General features: G+C 39.9%; 2 protein-coding genes across 3 annotated transcripts in view; one reads left to right on the forward strand and one right to left on the reverse strand.

Moving 5' to 3' along the window:
* Positions 1-38: 38 nt before the first annotated feature.
* Positions 39-13,149, reverse strand: nfe2l2a (nfe2 like bZIP transcription factor 2a). 2 transcript variants are annotated; one of them, XM_020596409.1, is made up of 6 exons: positions 13,049-13,149; positions 9,037-9,152; positions 3,290-3,556; positions 2,932-3,024; positions 2,645-2,830; positions 39-1,595 (listed from the first exon to the last, which is right to left on the reverse strand). In XM_020596409.1, the coding sequence occupies exons 3-6, from the start codon at positions 3,551-3,553 to the stop codon at positions 351-353; spliced, it is 1,788 nt and encodes a 595-aa protein (XP_020452065.1). In that variant the 5' UTR covers positions 3,554-3,556; positions 9,037-9,152; positions 13,049-13,149; the 3' UTR covers positions 39-350. The 2 variants fall into 2 exon arrangements, with proteins under 2 accessions (XP_020452065.1, XP_020452064.1); XM_020596408.1 differs by lacking the exons at positions 9,037-9,152; positions 13,049-13,149 and adding an exon at positions 6,233-6,508.
* The window catches only part of agps (alkylglycerone phosphate synthase), a 24,552-nt gene continuing 13,759 nt past the window's right edge, over positions 12,216-23,008 (forward strand). Inside the window, exons 1-10 of the mRNA XM_020596407.1 lie at positions 12,216-12,550; positions 14,111-14,200; positions 15,323-15,413; positions 15,506-15,626; positions 15,758-15,832; positions 17,544-17,615; positions 18,298-18,377; positions 19,757-19,837; positions 20,996-21,121; positions 21,381-21,489. Of these exons, the coding sequence (XP_020452063.1) occupies positions 12,363-12,550; positions 14,111-14,200; positions 15,323-15,413; positions 15,506-15,626; positions 15,758-15,832; positions 17,544-17,615; positions 18,298-18,377; positions 19,757-19,837; positions 20,996-21,121; positions 21,381-21,489 (1,033 nt within the window). The 5' untranslated portion in view covers positions 12,216-12,362. The remainder of the gene's footprint in view (positions 12,551-14,110; positions 14,201-15,322; positions 15,414-15,505; positions 15,627-15,757; positions 15,833-17,543; positions 17,616-18,297; positions 18,378-19,756; positions 19,838-20,995; positions 21,122-21,380; positions 21,490-23,008) is intronic.

A 23,008-nucleotide genomic window follows, 5' to 3' on the forward strand; every position in this document is an offset into this window, starting at 1 on the left:
AAAAGCAGAAATTTAAAAAAAAAAAAAAAAAAACCTGGGCAGCGAATCTTAAAAGTAAAGTTATAAAATGAGTAGCAATGATTGAAACAATCATTAGCATACAGAAATATATACACTATACATGTACACACATACAGTACACCTTTATCCATCTCAAAAGTATGCTTATATTTACAAACAATATAGGTTAAAGACAGGTATCAGAGTACAAAAGTAAAATATCAAAAATATTACAACATTCAAGAGAAATATGCAAAAACTATACAATAGTTCTGCTGAGCTACTAATGGTTTAAAGCTGAGTGATTACCAAGTTATTGCATAGTATTACTATGATAATGCAGTACCATATTACAAACAAGATAAGCGGTTGTCTTTGCTCTTAATGAAAGTCTTTTTAATGCGAGGAACAAGGAAGATGGTGCCGTCAGCTGACTGCTGGAGGGAGTATTCTGAAGGGGAGAAGGAATTCCCACTCTCATCTCTCAACATGCTGAAGACCTCCAGGTACAAGCTGCTGAGCTGCTGCTTTGTCTCCTTCAAGTTTTTGATGTTCTGGCTCTTCTCATCCAGCAGACGCTCTTTTTCCTCCTTCAGTGAATCCAGCTCGCCCTCCAGACCCACTATGTTCTCCATCTTGCGTTTGCGGCAGTTCTGGGCAGCGACCTTGTTCTTCCCGCGGCGGCGTATGTCTCGGACCAGGGCCAGCTGGGCCTCATTCAGTTGGTGCTTTGACATCAACTCATTAAAGTCATCAACAGGAAGATTGATGATCATGTCGACAGTGAAGGGGATTTTGAGGCCCCTAGCCCTCTGTTCGTCTCTGGAGAGACGGACATTGGAGCGTTTCTTCCGCTTGTCTTTGGTGAAGGGAGTATCGCTGTGACCACCCTCCTCTGCTGGGTCCGTGTTCTTCTGTTTGGGTTTCTTGTCCTGCTGCTGTTGTGGCTGCCCTGTCACCGCTGTCTGAAGATCGTCAGGTTGAAAATTTAGACAGAACATCTCCAAGTATTCAGATTCTGCACTTCCAGGGTTGTTGTCCATCTCCTCTATCTCTGAATCACTGTAACCAAAGGACCCATCTCCATAAACAGATTTCCCAGGTGAACTAGCATTTGGACTTGTGTTTGAAGAGATTCCTGAATCTGAATCTGGCATTTCAGCTGTCAGGCTGTGTTTGCCTCTGTCAAATGCATCCCCAGGTGAGAGGCTGTAAAGGTCCAAGGGTGTGAAGGGAGGTTTTGTGATATCAGACGAAGTGGTGTCTTCATTTCCTTCAAGGCCTTGCTGACTGCTGCTCTCTTCCAGAATGGTGGTGGGGTAAAAACTGTCACAGAAAGTTTCTTCAAAGTTAGTATTTAACGGAGAAGCTTTTGCCTCCATTTGGCTGAGGTTGTCTGCCGGGGCCATACTTGGAGCAGAACCATCAAATGTATTCATAAACTCTGCAGGACAAACAGTTAAACTGCTTGTTTCCCCATCTGTGAGGCTCGCCATGGGGTAAAAAGTGAAGTCTGGATTCTGTAATTCAGGACTGTTTGGAAGAGGGTAAGTCAAAGTCTCCAGTGGTTCATCCATGTGCATGCTCAGGCATTGCTAGAAGGAAAAACAAGACACCATTAAAATACATACTCAAAGTTTCAAACAACTACATTTTACATGAAATGCAGGGATTGGTTGTTGTGGATAAAAGTTTAAATCCTACATGAGAGTCAGTATGAAATCATTTGTTTGTTGTGGATTCATGTGATACTTTTATTGGCTTTTCATGATAACAGCTTGTGAAATAGGCCTTCAGACAGATCTGGTATTTCACTTGCCAATTTTTAAAAAGTGCCTCTGATCTCATTAACATATGATGATATCAATTCACCTTATTTCATTTCAAACAATAAGGTCAGCAAGACCTGGAGCCTTGAAGTTGTTCCAATTCACTAGTACTACACTGACAAATGCTGGTAGGGCTGGTTATGGCACAAGGACTAACTAGATATCCCTTTGTTAAAATAGCTCAGAAATCAGCAGTAACAATCTCCCAGTTGCTGAGAAGTTAACCGACCACTTTTATCTCCACAAAACAGCTTTTAAGAACTAAAAACTTAACTCCATACAACCATGTTTCTACAATACGAGTGTTAGCAGCAGCCTGCCAGAGTGCAATGCTGCATATTCTAGCTATTCTGAAACAAAGTAAAAGGTCAAGGCAACAAATGGCACACCAGTCCACCCATCAGCTAATGCAAATATGAACTGGGAGGAAAAAAAACTGATAAGGCAGTTATTGAAAAACTACTGTGCACAAATCTTTACCTTTCTGCCAGTAATCTGTGATTTTAAGGATTACCGCACCTCATCTGAACAAGAGGTCCTCTAGACGAAGCCAGTGGTTACTACTGATATAAACTGTATCATACCATGAATACTCACCTCCCTGACAATCTAAAGAGGCACAACACTGAAACCTAATCTCAGTGGAATGAGCTGCGGGCACCTGTCTCCACAGATATGAGAACCCATTCCCATAGGGCAAACAAAAAAGTGTTTGTCCTCTAATGGCAGACTCCTGCAGCTGAAGCATTCTTTGGGTATTTGTTCCCCAACACAAGCCATCATGCTACTGAGGCAGTAGAATCAACGTATTATACCTGCAGCTCAGGGAGGGACAGAAGCTCCATCCAGGCTTGCTCCAAATCTGGAGACATCCTCTGTGGTGGCGGCAGTGGAGCTGGGGAGAGGGTGGCTGATGGCAGAGCTGGCTGCTCGGGGGACATCATGACATTGCTGCTACTGGGAACTGAAACTGCAGTTGTGTCCAGGCAAACTGAAGTGTTCTGTGAGACAAAAACATGAATATGACAGTTTTCAGTTTACATTCAAAGGCATGCTACAAGCTATCAGTATGGAAGATAATACATTTTTAAAATATTCTTACCTCAGTCTCCTCTATAGGAAATGTCTCTGCCAGTAGCTGCAAACATTCATCAAATGACATGGTGGCATCATTCTCGTCTGTGAAGCCGACATCCTGCAATAAAGTTTAAAGTAATGCTATTACATTTATAGTGTACTATCTTTTAAAAACAGCACATGATTTGATATTTATAGAGCATAGGTCTCTGTGGAGCAGCTTCTGGAGCAGAATACACAATGCTCAACCACAGACCCACCTGTGTCCCTGTAATTGCACAGAATAAGGTGGTTACCTAGCTACTACTGCCACAACCTATCAAATGAGGTGGGAGTGGTCCACCTCTGACATGAGTAATGAGGACCATGTGTATGTACAGTACCTGTGTAACCTCTAGAGGTGTGACAGCCGCCTGTGGTGGGGTGCTGGGTGGTGGGCAGGGTATGTACTCTCCAGTCTCCTCGTCGAGCTGAAGCTGTGCAAGCAAAGCTTTCTCCTGTTCCCGGAGCAGATGCAGCCTCTTCTCCTCCTCCAGTTCCCGCTGCCTCTGCAGCTCATGCTCTTTCTGACGGTGGTTGTAGTCAAACACCTCTCGCCTGGCTCCGAGATCGATGTCCTGGTTCCACAGTATGTCAATCAGGTCCATGTCCTGGAAGGAGAACCGTAGATGGGTTAAGAGTTGTGAGTGGTAGCCATGTCATCCTGCAATGAGAATGTGAGCAAGAAAGAACGATCCCTTCTGTGAAGCATGGCTGCTGCACCTGCCACACCCTGTCTCTCAGTGTCTGTTCATTGACGACACTGGCACTAGTATCAAGGGGGATAAGCTGCATGAATAATAGATGCGGTTCTCTATCCTGCTGCCACCACACAACAGAAGAAGACATATCCTTACTTGATACTCTTTCCAAGAGAAGTGATTATTACCTATCTGATTACCATGAGGTGTGAATACATTAGTCACACTCACAAACAGGGAAGACTTAACTTGCATAGGTGAAGTCATATTACAGTGTAGCTCTCTAAATGAACTAAAGTTAAATATTTTACCACTTTCATAAAATCATGAATTTAAAAGGTATGTCTACAGTTTTTTTTTTAAAGTCCCTTATAGTGTTTTGCAAACGACAGAAGAGTATGTTTCCTGAAAAAGCTAGGTAGAATTACAAACTGCACATTAAGTTGAATGCTTGCCTACAATACAGTGTTAGATACTGAATACAAACAACGATGAGGATATTTCACTAAGGTTTCCTGTAGATTTCCGCTCAATGGCTGAATGTTTCTTGCCATTTTAAACAAAAATGCCTTAAGATAAACTGTGCTGCGCTTCTGTGAGTGTTTTCTTTACAGAAGGAAACCATTTCACAAGGCCCTAGGATGTTGCTTAAACCCAAGATACTGGTTCAAAAGAAGATGTCTGAGCATGTGACTTGTTTATTCCTCAGTTATGGTATAAACACAAAAGCATGGCTTTGGTTCTAACAATGCTTGAAGTCAGTCATATGGTCAGAACAGACATACTGTGGCCTGGAGGAAGCCGATTGGGAACTCCAGGGAAATAAAGCACAAAGCACAACAATAAAAAGGATGTGAAACAGAGGAGAAAACACTGCATAATAATGTTTTGTTAATTCAAGAAAAATAGGGTGTGTGGAAGACTTTCATAAACTAATGGTAACTGTGAACCAAAGTACCAGCACATATTTTAAGACAATGACACAATTTTTCTGACTGCAAAATAAGATCCCAATGACCCTCTTTGCCTCAGTGTTGCATCAGAGCCATGACCACAGAAGGATTATAGTTAAGGCTGCCAACTATAAATCACCAACTGAGAGGTGAGCACAAAACCAAACACCATGGCTTCTATGAGAATGAGGAAGTGTCCTAAAATGTGTATGTGGAATGTCTAAACAAGTTTCTTGAGGTCATCTGTTTTCCAAAAAAAAAAAAAAAAAAAATACTGTCAGTCATATTTTAAAAGCTCATCAGACAGGTCATACGAGTCCCTTAACAAAAAGTCTCCTGCCTACACAGTTCAGTCAATCCTTTCACCCTGTCACTCATTAACAATTATGTTAACGATGTTAAGCAATAATGCCACACAACCAAAGTAACTTAACAAATCTTAGTTTAAATCCTGTATCAATGTCAAATAGATTGTGTGAATGGGGGGGGGGGGAATAAGATCTTCAGTGAAGGGTCGGGGTATGCTGTCACATGGGCTGTCACCACAACAAGGAAACTAGCTTGTGAAAGTACCTAACTGCCACACAATAGACAACACAAGCCAAACAAACATCCCTTTAATTTAAAATAGGGATATTAACAGCTAACTGGCTATCAAACCCAGTCCCACAGAAGTGATAACAGTGCCTTAGGAGCAGGTTGTTCATTTACCTCTCAGCTAAACGGGGGGCGGGCTCAGAGGGGACCTGACTCCAGAGGATCATTATGCCTTCTTTCATCACAAGCCAGTGAACATCCACCCATTACCCAGGAAGATGAAACACTTGTGCACACGACCCAAGGCAGCCTTTCAGCCCCACAATCTGTCGACTGTGTACTTCCACCGACCCTTCTTTCCATGACAAATTCATCTGACCACTACACCTGGAAGACCTTATCGCTTAAAAAACAAACAAACAAACCTCAAGTTCAGCATTTTATTCAGGGTGTATGGACAAAACCGGGAAAACACGTCTAGACTGAGGTTATGTGGTTAAAATTACAAACCGAGCGGACAGAGAAATAAGACAAACTCTAAAGAAACCATTTACAATGCATTACATGCGCGTCGGTATCAGATAAGGGATCACATGCTTAGGAGGAAATGGGGAGGAGAGGAGAGGAGGGGAGGGGAGGGGAGAAGGGGGGGCGGTTGCGGGAAAAATCCTGACAGGCTTCATGTTTGCCAAACTCGCCAGGGTTAAAAAATGTCGTGTTATTCACTTAATCAACAAACACTTAAGATATCATCCTGATTTTCTAATAATATTTATTTCCTGTCGATGTAAAACGTCACAAATGAATGACTTGCAGAACTGGAAACGGCCACAGGGGGCGACATTAATACCCTTACATAAAGTCAAAACTTAACACCATTATATAGTCGTTTCAAACGTCGGAGCTCTTACTTCTCAATTATAATATCTACGCCATAACCAGACTGTCACTCTGTATTGGTTAGTCAGTTTCCTATAACTAACATTAAAAAGTTTACCTGCGCTAGCCTATAAACACGCCTCTGTCTCCTCTTATCGTAGCCGCCTGTTTGTTTCTTCCTAGCAGCCTAATTTCTTTTTAAAAACAGTATATATACCTGTTGACTGGAATGCGCCACCTCCATTTCCATCATTATGGAGAGCTGTCTCGCCGTATGACGTGTCGGTGTGTATATTCCTCAAATGGCTGATTAAAATGGCGAGCGGGTCACAGACGATACAGTGCGTCGCAGCAGCTGAGCTCGGGCAAATATTGCTCGCTCTAAATCTAATGAGCATTACGGAAATGGTGGCCCTGCCTACCGAGCTCAGGTTCCGGGATCGTCCCCCTGACACCCGCCTATGAGGCTGGTGGTGAGGGATGTGCGTGTGTGCGTGAATGCTATGGGCTAAAATGCCTGATGACCCGTGCTCGTGATTGATAAACTGATCAAACAAATGGTTGTTAGCGTTTGAAAGGCCACAAAAGGACAGTCTGCGTCTATTATTTTTAACTGACCTATGAAGACAACACGTGAGATTAATGAAGTATAACTACGGGTCCTGCTTCCATCCCAACTTTGTTTTCAGAAGAGTTTTGTTTTGGGGCGTAGCGCCCCCTGCTGGTAACCGTGGCCTGTGTGGCGCTCGAGACCCTGGGGCCCCAGTGTTCCGTGACAAAGCTGTGATGAGACAAATGGACTTTAGTCCCGGGTGGGATAAGCATTCAGGCGTTTACTTTAGCAAATTAACAGTACTACAGTGTAAAAATGGCTACAATCAGAAGCACTGCATTTTAAAATTTCAGTTCAGATAGCAACAAAATTAGAGTGGTAGAAGAAGTACTCAGATTCTTTACTCAATTAAATGTAGCACTGCAGTGTAAAAATACTCCATTATATGTATATTACAAGTCCTGTATTCAAGTTAAAGTACATTAAAATATACCTGAAAGTAAAAGTAGTCTACCCCTTTTGATTGGCAGTCGTCACATTGATGTATAGTATATTATTCAGTTGTAATTAGGCCTACTGATGCATTATTATGTACCCTATGTTACATTTAATGTTACAGCAGGTAGAGGTGAAGCTAATTTTATCTACTTTATACAGTTATAAGTTAAAGTACTGACGGGTAGCTTGTGAATTTCCAACCAGATTAGATTCTGAAAAGTAACTAGTAACTAAAGTTATCAAATAAATGTAGTGGAGTAAAAAGTATAATATTTGCCTCTAAAATGTAGTGAAGTCAGAGTATGAAGTAGCAGAAAATGAAATGCTCAAGTAAAGTACAGATACCTCAAAATTATACTTAAGTACAATACTAGAGTAAATGTACTTAGTTACTTTCCGCCTTAGCAAAATATATGATAGTAAATGCAGTCTTGATTCACAATGTCCACTCTCTGTGTTTAGCAGCTGTAAATAAATGTACAGAGAAAAGAGTGGTTCACTTATCAAGTACTTAAGAACACCTAGCTTACAAGAAGAAGCTTTATTTTATTGTCATTGTAACATTGTGACACATACAACAAAATTTTGTTTGGAGCTGAGGGCCCCGGGCTGCTGAACGGGGTCACGGGTCGCCCCTAATTGAGTAAATGTAATTTCCTACATTGAAGTTTTGTTTTAATTGAAAATTCTGACAATAAAGACTTGATGGGTTACTAAATATACTATAATATTGCAGAATGAGATTAAAATATTAATGAGTTGTATATATTATAAACAACTGAGTAGCATGGTGGAAATTTTTGTATTTCCACGTGATACTACTTTATACCTCTAATACATATCAGAAGGAAATATTTGCCTTTTTTGTAGCATAGTAATACTTTGCATAACATTTCTATTTAGTTACTTTGCAGTTTAAGGTTTTAGAGGCAAAACATGATATCAGTTTAAAAAACAATGCAGTGTTATAGTGGGATTGTTCAAGTATTGTATTCAAATACTTTCATTAAGTAGACTAATTCCATTTTCTGCTACTTTATACTACTTCATTATGTTCCAAAGTGAACTACTGTATTTTTTACCCCACAAGATTTACACAGCATTTCAGCATCTATGGTTACTGTTTCACTTTACAAATTGAAATACATACAGAAAGTATGATTAGTTTATAAAAGTTAAACTGAGTGGCCCTGGACAACTGAGTGGACCCGGCTCTCAGCAGTGACTGTCATTACAATCCAGCTGGACCAGCCACTGCTTAGCCTCAGGAAATACAATGCAGCTGCCATGTGTCAAGCCACATAGCTGCTCTTTGCCTGGGTGAGGATAGGGTTCATGGTAGGTTAGGTCTGGAAAATGGCGTTGCTTATTGTGGGGCTCTGAAGATGCATGACGGCATGGCCTGACACCCACTCTTTGGGACCAAATAATGGGTAAACATCATTTAACTCATATGTTGACCGTTCATATGAATGCTCTCCCATTCTTTGACACATTTAATTATGTATTATTGGCTGGCTCAGTTGTATATAAACTATTTAAAGTGAACTCCACCTTAATCAGTAACAACATTAAAATGCTGCTTATGTTAATGTGAAAGTACATTTTTCAATTTAAGTGCATTTTTTCTACTTTTACTTAAATATTTAAGAGGGGAACAGTCGTTCATATTACTTTTACTTAGCCTAAGTACAGTATATTGGGTCTGAATATTTGATCTACTTGTTTTGGATGCTATAAAGTATGGTTGCTAAAAATCAGCTCCAATTTGGCAAATACATATTTAAACCACTACATTACATTAATACATTAAATCTATGTAAACATCAATGCATCAATAATAATAATCTGATTTATATAATAAGTATATTATAATAGACTAATAATAAGGCATTTTCCATAATGAGTAATGATGAAGATAATGACTTGCATTAGGTGCAATACCTTTATGTTGTAGTATTGCTACTTACGGAAAGGACCTGTATACTTCCTTCAGCATTCAACACTGGTGGATGGGACAGACATGATGACAGTTGAGGAAGACTCACATTGTTGTTGAGTATTTTTACAGCATGGTATTACTTCCCTTGAAGAAGTAAAAGTACAAAGGTATTAGCATAAATATATACTTAAAATACCAAACGTATGCAGAATGGCACGTCTCATATTAATGTATATCATATTATTGGATTATAAGCTAATTACTGGTGCATTATTGTGTACTTCACATTTAATGTTGCAGCTGGTACAGGTGGAGCTAATTTTAACTACATGTCTGTAATTTGAATTACTGTATTTTCAATAGTTAATCTGATTCTAAAGATGAACTAAAGTTATCAAATGTAGTGGAGCAATAAAGTAGAATACCTAGGTCTATTTGTCTCTAAAATGTAGTAAAGTCAGAGTATGAAGTGGCAGAGAATGAAAATAACCTGCTCAAATAAAGTGTATCTGGCAGTCCAACATCGCTGCTATTTAAAAGTTGTTCGTGCTTATAAAATCCTTAAATCTCATTCAATTTGAACCATTCCGACACCTCAGCATAAGTAAGAAGTCGGATCGAGATGTAATTAAGTGGCTTTTCAAATATGTCAAGGCAGTAAGACAGACTTTGTCTTGGCTCTGGCACCTAACTGTGAAGAACTTCACACCAAAGTGTAACTCTGTGGCACTGCGTGAAATTACACTAAAGCCTATTTTTTCTCTTATGCGCGCTCATGGATTCGCGTTCACGTTTGGCAGCTCCACGTCGACATTCTTCCAGCTGCATATAGTGAACTGCACAGAACTGGGAAAGAAAAGGTAAAAGCGGCGATAGCCAAATTACGGTTAGTGCGCTGCAACTCCGCAGACGTGAAAACGGTCGTTTGCACCGTGAATTTAGCCATGGACTGCAATGTCCTCAGATCGCTTTCTGCTTTTATGATCTTCGCTATTTGCCCCTCGTGTTGGATCGCAGCTGGTCCCCTTGCGACTACAACCAGGCTTCCAGGTACAGTATAACTTGCAGAACCTGCCCTTTATCATATCACTTCTTGTGCAAATAATTGTAAAGATAATGGTTGAATGGTTACATTTATTTGTTGGATTTCATTGTTTTGCACTCCTAAAGTTGTTGTCACAGCTACTGAAGTTGCAAATGCCTTAACTACCGTCAAACTGACAGTACTTCATGCTTGTGGAGCTCAGCTGGCCTGCATTGTCGTCATTACTATCATATCTATCTACATTGTTTAGTGAATAGCTCATTCCCCAGGACCTGTTCAATTCAGAAAGTTCTTAAAGTTCAACAGGCAGAATCAATGACATACTGGCACAAGAAGGAAAACAAACCTACTAAAGTTTAAAGTACCTCTAAAACTGACAACTTCAGTCATGTCAGCTGTTGTAGAGACTATGTTAACTCTACAACCAACCAGATGGCCAACCCTAAAGAGGTATATAAACCCATTTGAAGATCATTTTTGGTGGGATATACTGTGTGATCAATTATTACACAATCCCAGATTATATCTATTCACTTAATAATTTATAAAGATAGCTGACAATGTGTAAAAAGACTCTTTACCTGTGTGATTCTAGTGAGGACTCACCACAAAGCAAGCCTTTCTGTAGGCCTAAAGAATTCAAGTCTTAGCCACTTTTAGCACTCTTAAGTTTATGGGAGAATTTTGTTCTTGTATAACTATACTGTGTTCTGCATTAAAGTCAAGATCGTGAAAAAAAATCCAACATGAGCGTCTTGTCTTCCCTTGTTTTCTGTGCCTTACTGCAGGTTAAAGGAGCAACCCGGTCATGAGTTGGAAAATGCTCTGCACAAGGACAAACCTATGAGGTGGCACTGTGGCTTTCCAAATAAAGTTCTGTGATACACTTAGACTCTAATTGCCTGCAGTCAGTGCATTACAGAACTTTGTTTTGGGAGTTAATACTTTAACCAGTGGGAAATAAATCCTCAAACATCTGGACGTTTAAGTTTACAGCAAGCTGCAGTTTTTGATGTTGACAAATGACAGCTTTCTCAAATAAAGTTTCTCTGTTTTAAGCAGTTTTCACAGCTTCTGTATTTGTGTTTTGACTTTTTTGTATTCTAAAGTGGTGATACTGTTGCTTGTCATTTATGCAAAGTAAAAAAAAAGTCGTCAAATCATTACTGCTGTGTGCCATATGGAAACAGTGGTCACGCTGGTCAAGTGACTGAGTGGAGGTGAGGCAGAAAGGTAAACAGTGAAGACAGGTTACTGACTTTATAAAATCACAAAGCTTTCACATGAGGAATTTTGAAACTGACAAATAAGAGCAAATAGTCCAAGTTAGGCTATTTATTTATTATATTTATGTGACAGACAATGTAGTTAAAAATGATTAATCTCAAACTATAGCTTTTTGGGTTTTAATTGGCAGTTTACTTAAAAACTGATGTAAAAAGATAGCTAAGTAACCTTGTAACCTTAATTCAGCTGACTTTGGCCTAATATAGACTTTTTAGTTATTAAAATCTATTTTTGTACATGGCACACCCTCCTCTTATATATTTCAAGTAGTGATACTTGAAAAGGTGTTGTTATCAACAGCTAGGCTATGCAAACTGACTAAATTTCAGACTCAGCAGTCAATAGAGCATATGCAAACATTCTATGTTGGAAAGCATGCTGGGTAATACATTATCTGGTACATTCGGGTGTTTCTCGTTAGCTCCTGTTTCAGAATGGAATGAATTTGTGTAACTATGTTTAATTCCATGGTTTAAACGTTTTAACAAAGGAGAATAAAACATAACCTAACAACAGACTAAACTCATATTCATGCTTAGCTTTAGACACATTTTAACTGGGGCTGCAACTAAAGATTTCTGTATTGATTAATCTGATGGTTAGTTTATTAGATCTTTGTGCATCAGTCTCAGTGCTCGCTTCGTCTGAACTATAGTCCAAAACCCAAACATATAGCATATCATGGAAGCAAAAAGCTGGAAACGTTGGCATTTGCAATGCTAGAATCAGAAAATGTTTAGCATCTCTGGCTGTAAAATGACTCAAATAAATTTGTCTATTATCAAAAATTGAGGCTTGCGATTGATTTTGTGTTTATCACCTAATTGATCAATCAACATTTAGTAAGTAGCATTATCTTATAAAGGGCAAATGAAAAAAAAATCCAGTTATGGGGCATTCAACAATTTTTTGCTCATCCATGAGAAGCGATTGTCATATTTCCGACGGGATCCTAACTCAGCGCACTTTTCCTGCGCTGACATCTGACAGTCGCTCCCTCCTTTCACAGACACGGAAGCAGCATGGCGTCCAGCAACAGCGGCGGCAGCATCTCCGACAGGCAACACATCGCACAGCAAAGACTGAAGATAATTGCGGGCCATTTACAAAGACCGACTGACGGTGGTTCGGCTATCCTACCCTCGGAGTGCAAAGCTCAAGGTAGCAAGCCAGATGCATCCAGTGAAAGGAAGACGGTGCCGAGGAGGAGGTAACATTACAGCACTGTGATGGAGCAATAGACCAGAGTCCAACCTCTGTGGCTTTAATGCTAACTAGTTATTAAGTGAAACATTAGGTGGCCCATAGCTAAACAAGTACTATGGGTGACGTGCATAGACAGGCTTACTTGCCTTTTCCAAGCATAAATAACGTTGAGAGTCATAGCAAAAGACCGGCTCTTAGTTAGCCTGCTAGCTAGCGTTACTTAGCTACAGAGAAGCCTTGCTACGGAGTGGGTGCGGCTAGCTTTACATAGAGTTTAACGTCCCAAGCTGGTCAAATACAGTTTTCCGTACTTATAGTAGATCATATAATCTGCCATGTGGATTTTTTTCAGTGTCATAGTAGTTGTAAAAGCTCAACTGTAGTTGGCACTTTCCAGTTCTTCAGTTAGCAAAACATTTTAAGTACAAGTTGTCGTGGTATATTTTGCTAGCAGGTATAACGGTATTGTTTATTTTAGTTGTAATGTTATGACATCCAGTACCTGTTGTGTTCTTGATCCGGTTAGACATGTTTGTAAAAGAATTATCAGCATCTGGTATGTAAAGGTTTTTGATATTTGTTAACTAGATTTGAAAATATGCAGCCCCTTAAAAAAACAAATGTTGTGTCAACAATGAAACTTCAGTCTCCCGTGTTGTTCATGTGATTGGCTGATTGGTCGATACAAGTGGTGGTGTGACTTTCAACCTATTGGTAGCTCAGTGGCCTTTAAGGGAACCCCACCGCACTGTGCTGACATCTAGTGTCAGCCCGAAGTAACTACTCTAGCTAAGTGAGAATATGAGTTAGGGAATTTGGCCTTGTGAAATTCATCATGCCCTGTTCTGGTCATTGTGACACACTGATAATATGGTATATCAGTATGTCTCCGGGTCCCTTCTTTTATTGTAAGGCTGACCTTGAGTCATTCAGTTTGATAGAAAGTGCAACAGCATTCCGTCAATGGCTTTGTCCAACAATAGGACATCAGCAGAGGGATAAAATCATTAATAATAATAATATTATATAGATATATATTGGTAAGAGTAGTCTTTCTGCAGCGAGTCAAAAACACACACACAGGCCTGTACAGCGTTACAACACAGACAATGTAGCATCATCTTTGAGGCACCTGATACTGTAGGTGTGTCTGTCTGCAGCCTCTCTTACTGTAAATTTGCCAGCTGATTGCTAGCCCAACCTTGGATGAATCAAAAAGTTGTGAATGTCTGAATAAAATGAGGAAAGTTTGATTTTTACTCACAGTGAAATGCTGTGTGTCTGGGTGTTCAAATATTAGTATGAATTATAAGATTATGGGGATGATGAAGGGCTTTCTTTTTTTAAATCATTATTATTATTCTGGCGGAAATTACTTGCGGCAAGCCTGCAACAACCCAGAGGGACTGTGGTGCAAACCAAAGAATTTACCAGGTCATCACCTCCAGGAATCACCTTCACATGCGTTTCTGTAGCTTCCTCTCATAATATTTCATTTTGGTCTTAACTTCAGTGTAAGGTGCATGAGTTTACTTAACATATGGCAATATTTGTCTTTCCACAGGCAGGAGATTATGAAATGGAATGGCTGGGGATACAATGATTCAAGATTCTTCTACAATAAGAAAGGTCAAGCAGAATTTACTGGCAAAAGGTACAGTATCATGTCTCACCACTCTTCTGTTGACTCTTATCCGTTGGTGATTTAGAGAAATCAGTCTGGACTGGATCTCATTCACAGTCTCTAATCTTGGTTTAACACAGCTGCTGTGTTCAGTGTTCAGTGTTCATACTTAGGTTAGAGTTATGCATTGATCATTTTTCACAGCCCATGATGTGAAACCAGCAATGAAAATCAGTTTGCTGCCTTCTTCCCATGCTCACAGCAGTGTGGTGCTACTGCCACCTGGTGGTTGGTATTTGAACTGTTTGTCATCTGAGAAGGTCACTGGCTGTAATTCTTAAGCTTCGTCAAACTCATTATCAGAAACCTCTTTCCAGTCTGTCCCAAAATAGATCACATTATGTTAGTACTTTTTTGATGGGAGACACAGGTAATATGGCTTCATTTTACAAATGAAAGAAAAGCTAATTCTGCGCCTTTATCTCTGCCCCCCCATGACATAAGCAGTTATAGAGATGTCTTGTTATTGTAATTATGACTTATGACATTGGTAGAGACAGCCTTGCCTGTCAGAGTGTAAACACAGACAACTGGCACAGTGTACTTGAGGATGTATTCTGAGTAATGAGTCGAGCTTTACAGGATGTTGCACAGTAAATAGTTTCCTCCAGGGCAAGCAGTTGCTCCGTGCCCTCTCGACTGAAAAGCTACCTGGGCGGCGTATAGTAATGGAGACTGGGGTGCAGTTGAATGAATGTCAAGAGATGGTGTTCTCCTCCTCCATGCTCGATGTGACAGAGGCTTTTTCATTAGAGTGTGTTTCATGGTCTCTTGGACAAAGACACAGCACAGTCTCTTGATGGGCTGGCCTGGGCTATGCCAGCAGCTCATTTATGCAAGAGATGGTGAGAGCGATCACAGCTCTGTCACAGCTGCTCTGCTTGCCTAGTAACCTCAACGGACTCAGATCTCACACTCTATTCTTATTAGACACTGACTTGGTTCTTGAAGTAATTAGCCCAGTCAAGCTGTAAAATATTTTCAGTTCATGATTTTGACTTTCCACTGATGGAAATTGCTAATTCATGAGGCTTAATTGTTTTTCTGTTTTAATAGGTTTTCACATTATCTGTCTTATTTTACACAATGCAGGTATAGACTAAGTGGTCAGATCATCCCTGGTCTGAAAGACTGGATGGAAAGCACATTTGGATCCAGTCTGCAGCATAAAAGTACAGCAACAGTGAGTGCAGTTATGTGCTTATGTGTCGTGTCTTCAGAGAATGGCAGTGTACAGCACAGTTACCCAAACCACAATGTCTTATTTTATTTCAGCCGATTCTGAATAGCAGCGCTGTCCCCCCTCCCATTCTTAACGAGGCCTTCGTGGAGGAACTGAAATCCACAGGTATTCCGTTCTCTCACGAAGCAGAGGACCGGGTGTTTCGCGCCCATGGTAAGACACATTATAACCTTTTAAAGCAGCGTGTATTTTAAATTTATCAATAGTGTGTTTATTTGTGATGATTATATTAAACTTCATTTGGTCTTGTGCCATCTCATGCCTCTTAATTTTTTTTTCTTCAGGACATTGCTTACATGAGATATTTGCTCTGCGAGAAGGGAAAATTGGCCGTGTTCCAGATATGGTAGTATGGCCAAGTGAGTGCACAGGCTGTGTTATTTTTTTTAATTACTCTGTTTTCTCCTCCCACTTAGCATTGTTAATCCCGCTACTGGCGCTGGTGATTTAAAGGGTTAATCTCTGCAGAGGCAGGGATATTAATATGTATGAGTGGAAGCTTAATAAGAAGCGTCAGGGGGAGGACGGGTGACACCCAATACTCCACTGCTAGGCCCTGCATAGTACATCCATGAATTGTGATATTGAGATTAGATTTTGTTTTTATATCTGGCTCTATTTAATCATGCATATGAGTGTTGACTGATGATCGAAACTTGATTAGCAGCCTCCCAAATGGGCTGCAAATTACACAGGCAACCGTAGGCATCCACACTACAACCAGATTTACACTTTTTGGACCTTGCAAATATACTAATTTATTATGTACAGTGGCAAGAAAAAATATGTGAACTCTTTGGAATTTATGTATAATTTTTTTTGTGAAATATGGCCAGATCTTCATCTAGGTTAAAAGTATGAAAAAACACAATCTCTTTTTACTAATAACATACAAATCATTGTGTTGTTTTTGTCCGCTCTGAATACATGATTCAAACATTCACAGAAGATGAAACCAGCATAGAGGTGTGCGTTGGAGCTACTGTACATTAACTTACAAACACGCAAACATTTTGCGTTTGCTCTCCACATTGCAATCCACAACATTTTTGCATAACAGAAATTTGAGCACCTTGACAGTCAACAGCGCTCCAGGGAAAGTGTTTTGCGGACTGATGACACTAAGGTTGAATTGTTCATTTACACCAGACGTCCAACCAGTGGGGCTGAACTGAAGCAGTTCTGTGAGGAGGAATGGTCCAGAATTCCTCTTGTGCAGGTCTGATCTGCTGCTGCTGGAAGAGCTTGTTTGAGGTCCCAAAGGAGGTTCAACCAATAATATAATTCAAGAGTTCACTTACTTTTTCCATCAGTGCTGTGACTGTAAAATCGGTATGTTCAATACAGACAAAAAGATAATTGTCTGTGTGTTATTAGCTTAAGCACATTGTGTTTGTCTATACTTTTGGCTTAGATGAATATCGGAACCCATTTTATTACCAGTCAATGCAGAAAATGGGTAATTCCAGAATGGTTATTCCTGCCACTCTACTGTATCTAATAGATATACTAACCTGTGATTCACATTCCTCAGTAGTCCCTCCAAGGCAAGGTGTGTATTTGAAGTAGGAGTTTAGTTTAACTGTAATTAGTAGGCCCAAGCTGTGCGTTTAATTAGATGGCAAAGTATACGAGAAAGTATGTTTCTCACTGCCTGTAAAAGCACTTGAGGCCAGTCAAGCACATCTGTTTAGGTGTGCTCACCACTGCTGTGTGAATGGATGTGGGCTCCATGATCAGCTAAAGCACATTTGTATTGATCCAGAACATCCCACCCAATAGAGCATAGCTCCATGCAGCGTGACTCCGCCCGAGGAAAGCCCTGGGAAAATCCCCGCCATCAAGCAGATCAAAATGCACGCTCCCTCTCTACCGGTCCCCCTGCTCTAATTGCTCAGACCATATACATTTATTGTCTTTGGTATAGATGCAGTGTCGTGTTCATCTTTTGTATGCCTACTCTTGTTGTAATGAGAGCAGTTCCATTAAGAATGTAATAGAGGATGATAAATGTAAGCATATCCTTTATGATGTCTCTGATTTTTGAAATGATGTTTTGTGTCTTTGCAGACTGCCACAATGATGTAGTGAGAGTTGTAGAATTGTCGTGCAAACATAATGTTTGTTTAATACCATATGGAGGTGAGTCATGAAATTACAGGTTCTAATCAACATAAGCTGTCATGTACAATATAACAGGACACTAGAAATGTCTTTACATCTGATTTACTTCATTGTTTATTCCCATCGCATGCTTGTGAAATTCTTATCTCATTAACAAGGCCACACGCTATGTAGGATTCCCTGTCTTGCTCTTTGTGTGTTGTACTGGAGCAGCAGAAAAAATATTATCATCTCTTGGGCCACCCTTCGAATGTGTATGTTGTAATTGGGACTCCTCTCATATGTCATACCTTTCTCTGTTTCCGCCCCCTGTCACACGCTACTGTTAACGGCAAAACGGCAGGAATTAATCTTGTATTACAGGAGATTGTAAATCAGTTCATGATAAAAATATAATTTTCAGCCAAACATGTATCCAACTACAGCTTGAAGATTCGAGTCATTTTAGAGGAAGTTTTGTCCTTAGGTTGAATTATTTGCACTGTGCAAGCTTTACTTTTTAGATCCGTCTGTAATCGGCATGCATTCAGGCTCGATACCTAGCTCTAGACTTAGAAATATATCTGTTGCCAGAGTTTATGCTGGTGCTGGAATTAGCGGCCAATCTGTGGGTGTGTCTTTTTAAAAGTGTAGATAAGTTTCGAATATATTCACAAAGTTTATTTGAACGCTCCTCTTCCTACTGTTTTTCCTCCCTCAGGAGGGACTAGTGTCTCTGGTGCCCTAGAGTGCCCGCCAGAGGAAACTCGCTCCATTGTTTCTCTGGATACCTCACAGATGGTAGGTAAACACCTGTGTCTGTACCGAAACCAAATCCAATGCACTCTGATAATAAACACTAAGCACTGTAAAATTTAAAATGTCAAGTTTCTGAGAGATGTTTGTATTTGCTTACATTAAATGAGTGTTGCTCTCTCTCTTACCCTACTGTAGAAGTAATTCATCGTGTTCTGACACAGTTTGAACAAAGTCAAAGCTTCAGTCAGTATCAAAGTATATGACACTGGTGTAATTGTTTATCTGGTCGCCAAGGTTGGAATAATGAAGGGAGACTCGGTCTTTATCAGTACTGTTTGTAAGAGAACCCACTCATAACATGAAAACAATACTTTGTCATAATTGGAAAATGTGTGAATTTAACCATTTAAAATATCTGAATATCCTTTATAAGGTATATTCAAATCATTTTCTCATTATGTTTTTAAACTGCGAGAATTTGGCAATTATCAGAATGTGGATCAGCTTGGGGTTTGGAAATCTGTGATAGGAATGTTTTTTTCCTCCAGCTTTCAATTATAAAACGGTTGATAATGAAAATAATCATTAGTAGCAGCCTTAGAATTAGCATGTGTGTAGTGTGCAGCTGAGACAAAGTTAATATTCTTTGTCACCGGCCATTAATGTTCAAGGAACACCCGTAGCTTCACCATGAACATGATAATGTCCCATTGGTTACAATATAAAACAGTCATTCTCACCAGTACAGTGCAGCCCTTTGAACCCGACTCACATAGATGTGATATAGAAGCTGTCTGGATGCTGCTGGCCCACCAGTCATTGAGTTTGGTGCCACGGAGGCCGGTGACCAGTGTTCCATGTCAGGGGTCAGAGGTGAGGTGGCTCCAATAGAGGCACATGAAAGGAGCAGTGTGGTAGGAACATAAAGTTTATTACAGCTGCAGAATAATTGATGGCAAGTATGAAATGACCTCCTGCAGGTAGGGGTAGGCCATGTGCCCAGCAGCCCAAATAAGAGGCATATATTTGGAATTAGATGTAAAATTGATTTTAACCTTGAGGAAACTGGCTCTCGTCTCCGTCCCACAGCCCCTCTGCACACATTTGTCCTCAGACATGTGACCATCAGACTAGAAGGACATGTTAGTGCAAGACTTTCAGCTTTGTAGGCAAATTGCCCAGGGACTGTTGAGGACAGGGTTTATGTCAGAGCCTGAGATATTTTAAGGCAAAATAATGCATGTAGTTCAGACTGCAGACTTGGTGATAAACAACATTTGTATTAAGATTTTGTTGCCTAGGTCAAATGAAGAGTGTGAAACAAAACAGGATTAGAAAATATTTATTCTATAATTTATGGTGTGAAACATTTATATAGAGTGTTTATGACCTCCTCAGTGATGGTGGTTTTTAAATTGCAGAACCGTATTCTGTGGATTGATGAGAAAAATTTAACTGCTCATGTGGAAGCTGGCATCGTGGGTGAGGAGTTGGAGAGACTGGTAAGTACTGCCCATCCACATTCATCCACTGAAAGAGCTTGCATTACTCTAAAATGTGGCAACAGTCAAGCTGTGTTACTGTTCACATGCAGGTTGTCCATGCTCAGTCACCTTGGCACTCTTTGCTCAGACGATATAATAGGGTTTAGGAAGGCGTTGGAGACGGGAACAGTGCGCTGAAGGGGAGAGATTAGAGAGTGAGGCAGCAGTCATGAGCAGATGGCACCATCAAGCTAATTCAGAAAAATGGAGACGGAGCAGGCATTTGATGTAGTGGAATGCGTGAGCTGCATCTAAAGCAGACTTCACCTCTGCATTGAGACTCAGCCATTTTCATGGAGCAGATGGATCTGTGTTATAAACTGCCTTCCAGGGGAGTGCTGTGATAAAACAAGGCCTGACTTCGCCCCCTTCCTCTGCTTCTGGTGGTGGTGCTGTTGAACCTGAAGGCACTTATTAATATTATTATTGTTATCATCATTACTATGTTCTGCCTGAGAATACAATCTTTTAGGGGTTGGGCTGCCTAGAGGAAAATGTGTAGGTTCCTGGTGACCCCTGAGAGATGGTACATCAGATGAAGATGGTTTGGTCGAAGGATCTTTTTGTGTGACACTACAAAACGGCCCCTGAAGTGCACTGACACATTGTTATACCCACATGGTGGAGCTGTGGAAGCTGAATGAGCCTGTATAACTTACATATTTAAATAAACATGCAAGTTTCTGTGATTCTAATTTTATTACTGAATGGGAAAAAAAGACTTAAACATGTCACCTGGAAGGGTACAGCCATCTTTTGTTTTTTTTTTTTTTTACATGACATCAGTTCTAAAGTCGAGCAGTGGAATTTGGCACTGTGTAATAATGCACTGATCTTTTCATGCTCTTTCCACTTGGTTTATTTTAGGCTGTAGTAAAAATTAAGCCATAAATCCTGAGTTCTTGCATTGCAGCATAACAAGAGCAGTGAAATTAGCAGCAGGCCTGCAATTATGGGTTTTTTTGCCATTTGTCTGCTCATTCTTTTGGTTGACATTAAGAACATTCTTGTGTGTTTACAAAGTCATTGTTTTCCATATGTTTTGTCTCTGTTTTAATTACAACAACAAAGCATCCTTTATTTATTTATTTATTTATTTTTTTACTTTTTTTGCAGCTTAATGAGAGCGGATACTGTACGGGGCATGAGCCTGACTCCATGGAGTTTAGCTCCCTCGGGGGCTGGGTAGCAACCAGAGCATCAGGCATGAAGAAGAACATCTACGGTAACATTGAGGACCTGGTGAGTTGTCTGCCATCGTCTTTACCTTCCTGATCAAATTTGTTCTAAATATGGGATGAAAGTCAGGCTGCAGAAGTTACTACACAGTGATGAGAAAGGAAATGATTAGCAAAGGTTTAGTGAACTCTACCCTGACCACTAACATGCAGTGTGCTAATTATGACATGTATTCAAAGTATACGTGGCAGTATCCAAATACGTTTTGTCAAAATTTGTAAATATGTTAAAAAGTAAATTCCTGTTTTTTATGTTTTTGTAGGTTGTCCATATAAAGATGGTGACCCCACGAGGTGTGATTGAAAAGAACTGTCAGGTCCCACGCATGTCCACAGGGCCGGACATTCACCACTTTATCATGGGCTCAGAAGGTTTGCTGCCTTTCTCATGTGATTTCTGTACACCGGGGCACGTAGACATGTGAGAGGTTGTATGTTAATGTGGGTTTGTGTGCATGCATGTGAGTCTTTGTGATAAAACAGCATCAGGAAGGTTCTCATGCTGTGGGCTTTCTACACATTAACCAGCTTTGGAGAAAAAAAGTGATCTGGAGGGATGTTAGTTAGGAACCAGCAAGTGTCCTCCGCACCCCATCTGTGGTGCCCTGTCCTTGTTAATGCCCACAGAGAATACTGCCATATGCCAGATTCCCCCTGCATAATGAGGAGGTTCAGAGACTGTTGGCATCACCATGTTAAACAGCTGTGGTTGCAAACTTTATATTCACCCAACAAAGCTCAGCAGCTCCCTGACTGGGCTGGGATTACTGCACAAGTCTCCTTTGGTACTCATTATAACTGATTTCACTACAAAGTATACAATCAAAATCTGTGTTTTAAAGAATTTTTCTATTTATTCTGTCTAATTGAGTCTTATTATGAGTCTAATTTCCAGTCAACCCAGACCTGTGTAAACTGATCAGGCATCATGTAGATTTGGCCGACATTTGTCAATTCTGGAAATGTTAAGTGAGACAGATGTATTTTTTAGTAAGTTGTAATGATCTTATCAATAGAATTTTATTATGTCCAATAGATATTTGCCATAGGTTTCAAACATTTCCCTGTCATGCGGTTAAATAGAGTTCTCTAAAGCTCAGAAAACAGCCTGTACATCAGGCTTCATGCCAGAACCACTTCCTAAAAATTATGTCTCTCTCAAGTTTTCTGATCTGTTTATTGATATGACCAGATTGCATAACTAACACACTAAACATTATACTCCACTAAAAAAATCTAATGTGTAAAAGCATGTAAAATAATTATTGCAGTCTCTAAAACGTGTCAAGAGTTTAAGAGGGTGAAAACTGGAGGTCAGAGAACTTTGGGAAGCAAATCAAACCGTTTGCCATTCAGCTGTAAAAGCCACATTAAACACATTTACCATTTTTAAAAAAGCTTTAGTAATTTTAAAAACATCCTTAAAAATGCCTCCTTATAAATAAAAAATAATCCTAAGATATGGAGAGAAATGGGTTTTGAATGGTTCAGTCTATTGTCAGAATACTGAAGTGTATGATCTTTGTAAAACCACGTTTTGTAGCATGTCCCAACAAAATATGCAAATTCAACCTACATTCAGCACAGTGTGTGCAGCAGTTGTCCATGATAGCAGGGTGAAAGGTTTAAAAGATTCACTTGGCCTAATATAAAGGCAGTAATGCTTTAGATCACTGGTATACAGTGAGGAACAGAAGTATTTGAACACCCTGCGATTTTGCAAGTTCTCCCACTTAGAAATCATGGAGGGGTCTGACATTAACATTGTAGGTGCATTCCCACTCTGAGAGACAGAATTAAAAAAAAAAAAATCAGGAAATCACATTGTATGATTTTTAAAGAATTTATTTGTCTTGCACTGCTGAACATAAGTATTTGAACACCTGAGAAA

The sequence above is a fragment of the Monopterus albus genome, unplaced genomic scaffold (genome assembly GCF_001952655.1).
Source record: "Monopterus albus unplaced genomic scaffold, M_albus_1.0 scaffold30.1, whole genome shotgun sequence".
NCBI lineage: Eukaryota > Metazoa > Chordata > Actinopteri > Synbranchiformes > Synbranchidae > Monopterus > Monopterus albus.

What these genes read in the sequence shown, in the direction of transcription:
- nfe2l2a (XM_020596408.1), bottom strand. Translation starts at nt 6,268, where the DNA reads ATGATGGAAATGGAGGTGGCGCATTCCAGTCAACAG. An exon ending in TTCCTATAGAGGAGACTGAG is followed by an intron (nt 2,831 to 2,931) that starts GTAAGAATATTT and finishes TTTGTCTCACAG; the next exon opens with AACACTTCAGTTTGCCTGGA. An exon ending in TGTCCCTCCCTGAGCTGCAG is followed by an intron (nt 1,596 to 2,644) that starts GTATAATACGTT and finishes TTTTCCTTCTAG; the next exon opens with CAATGCCTGAGCATGCACAT.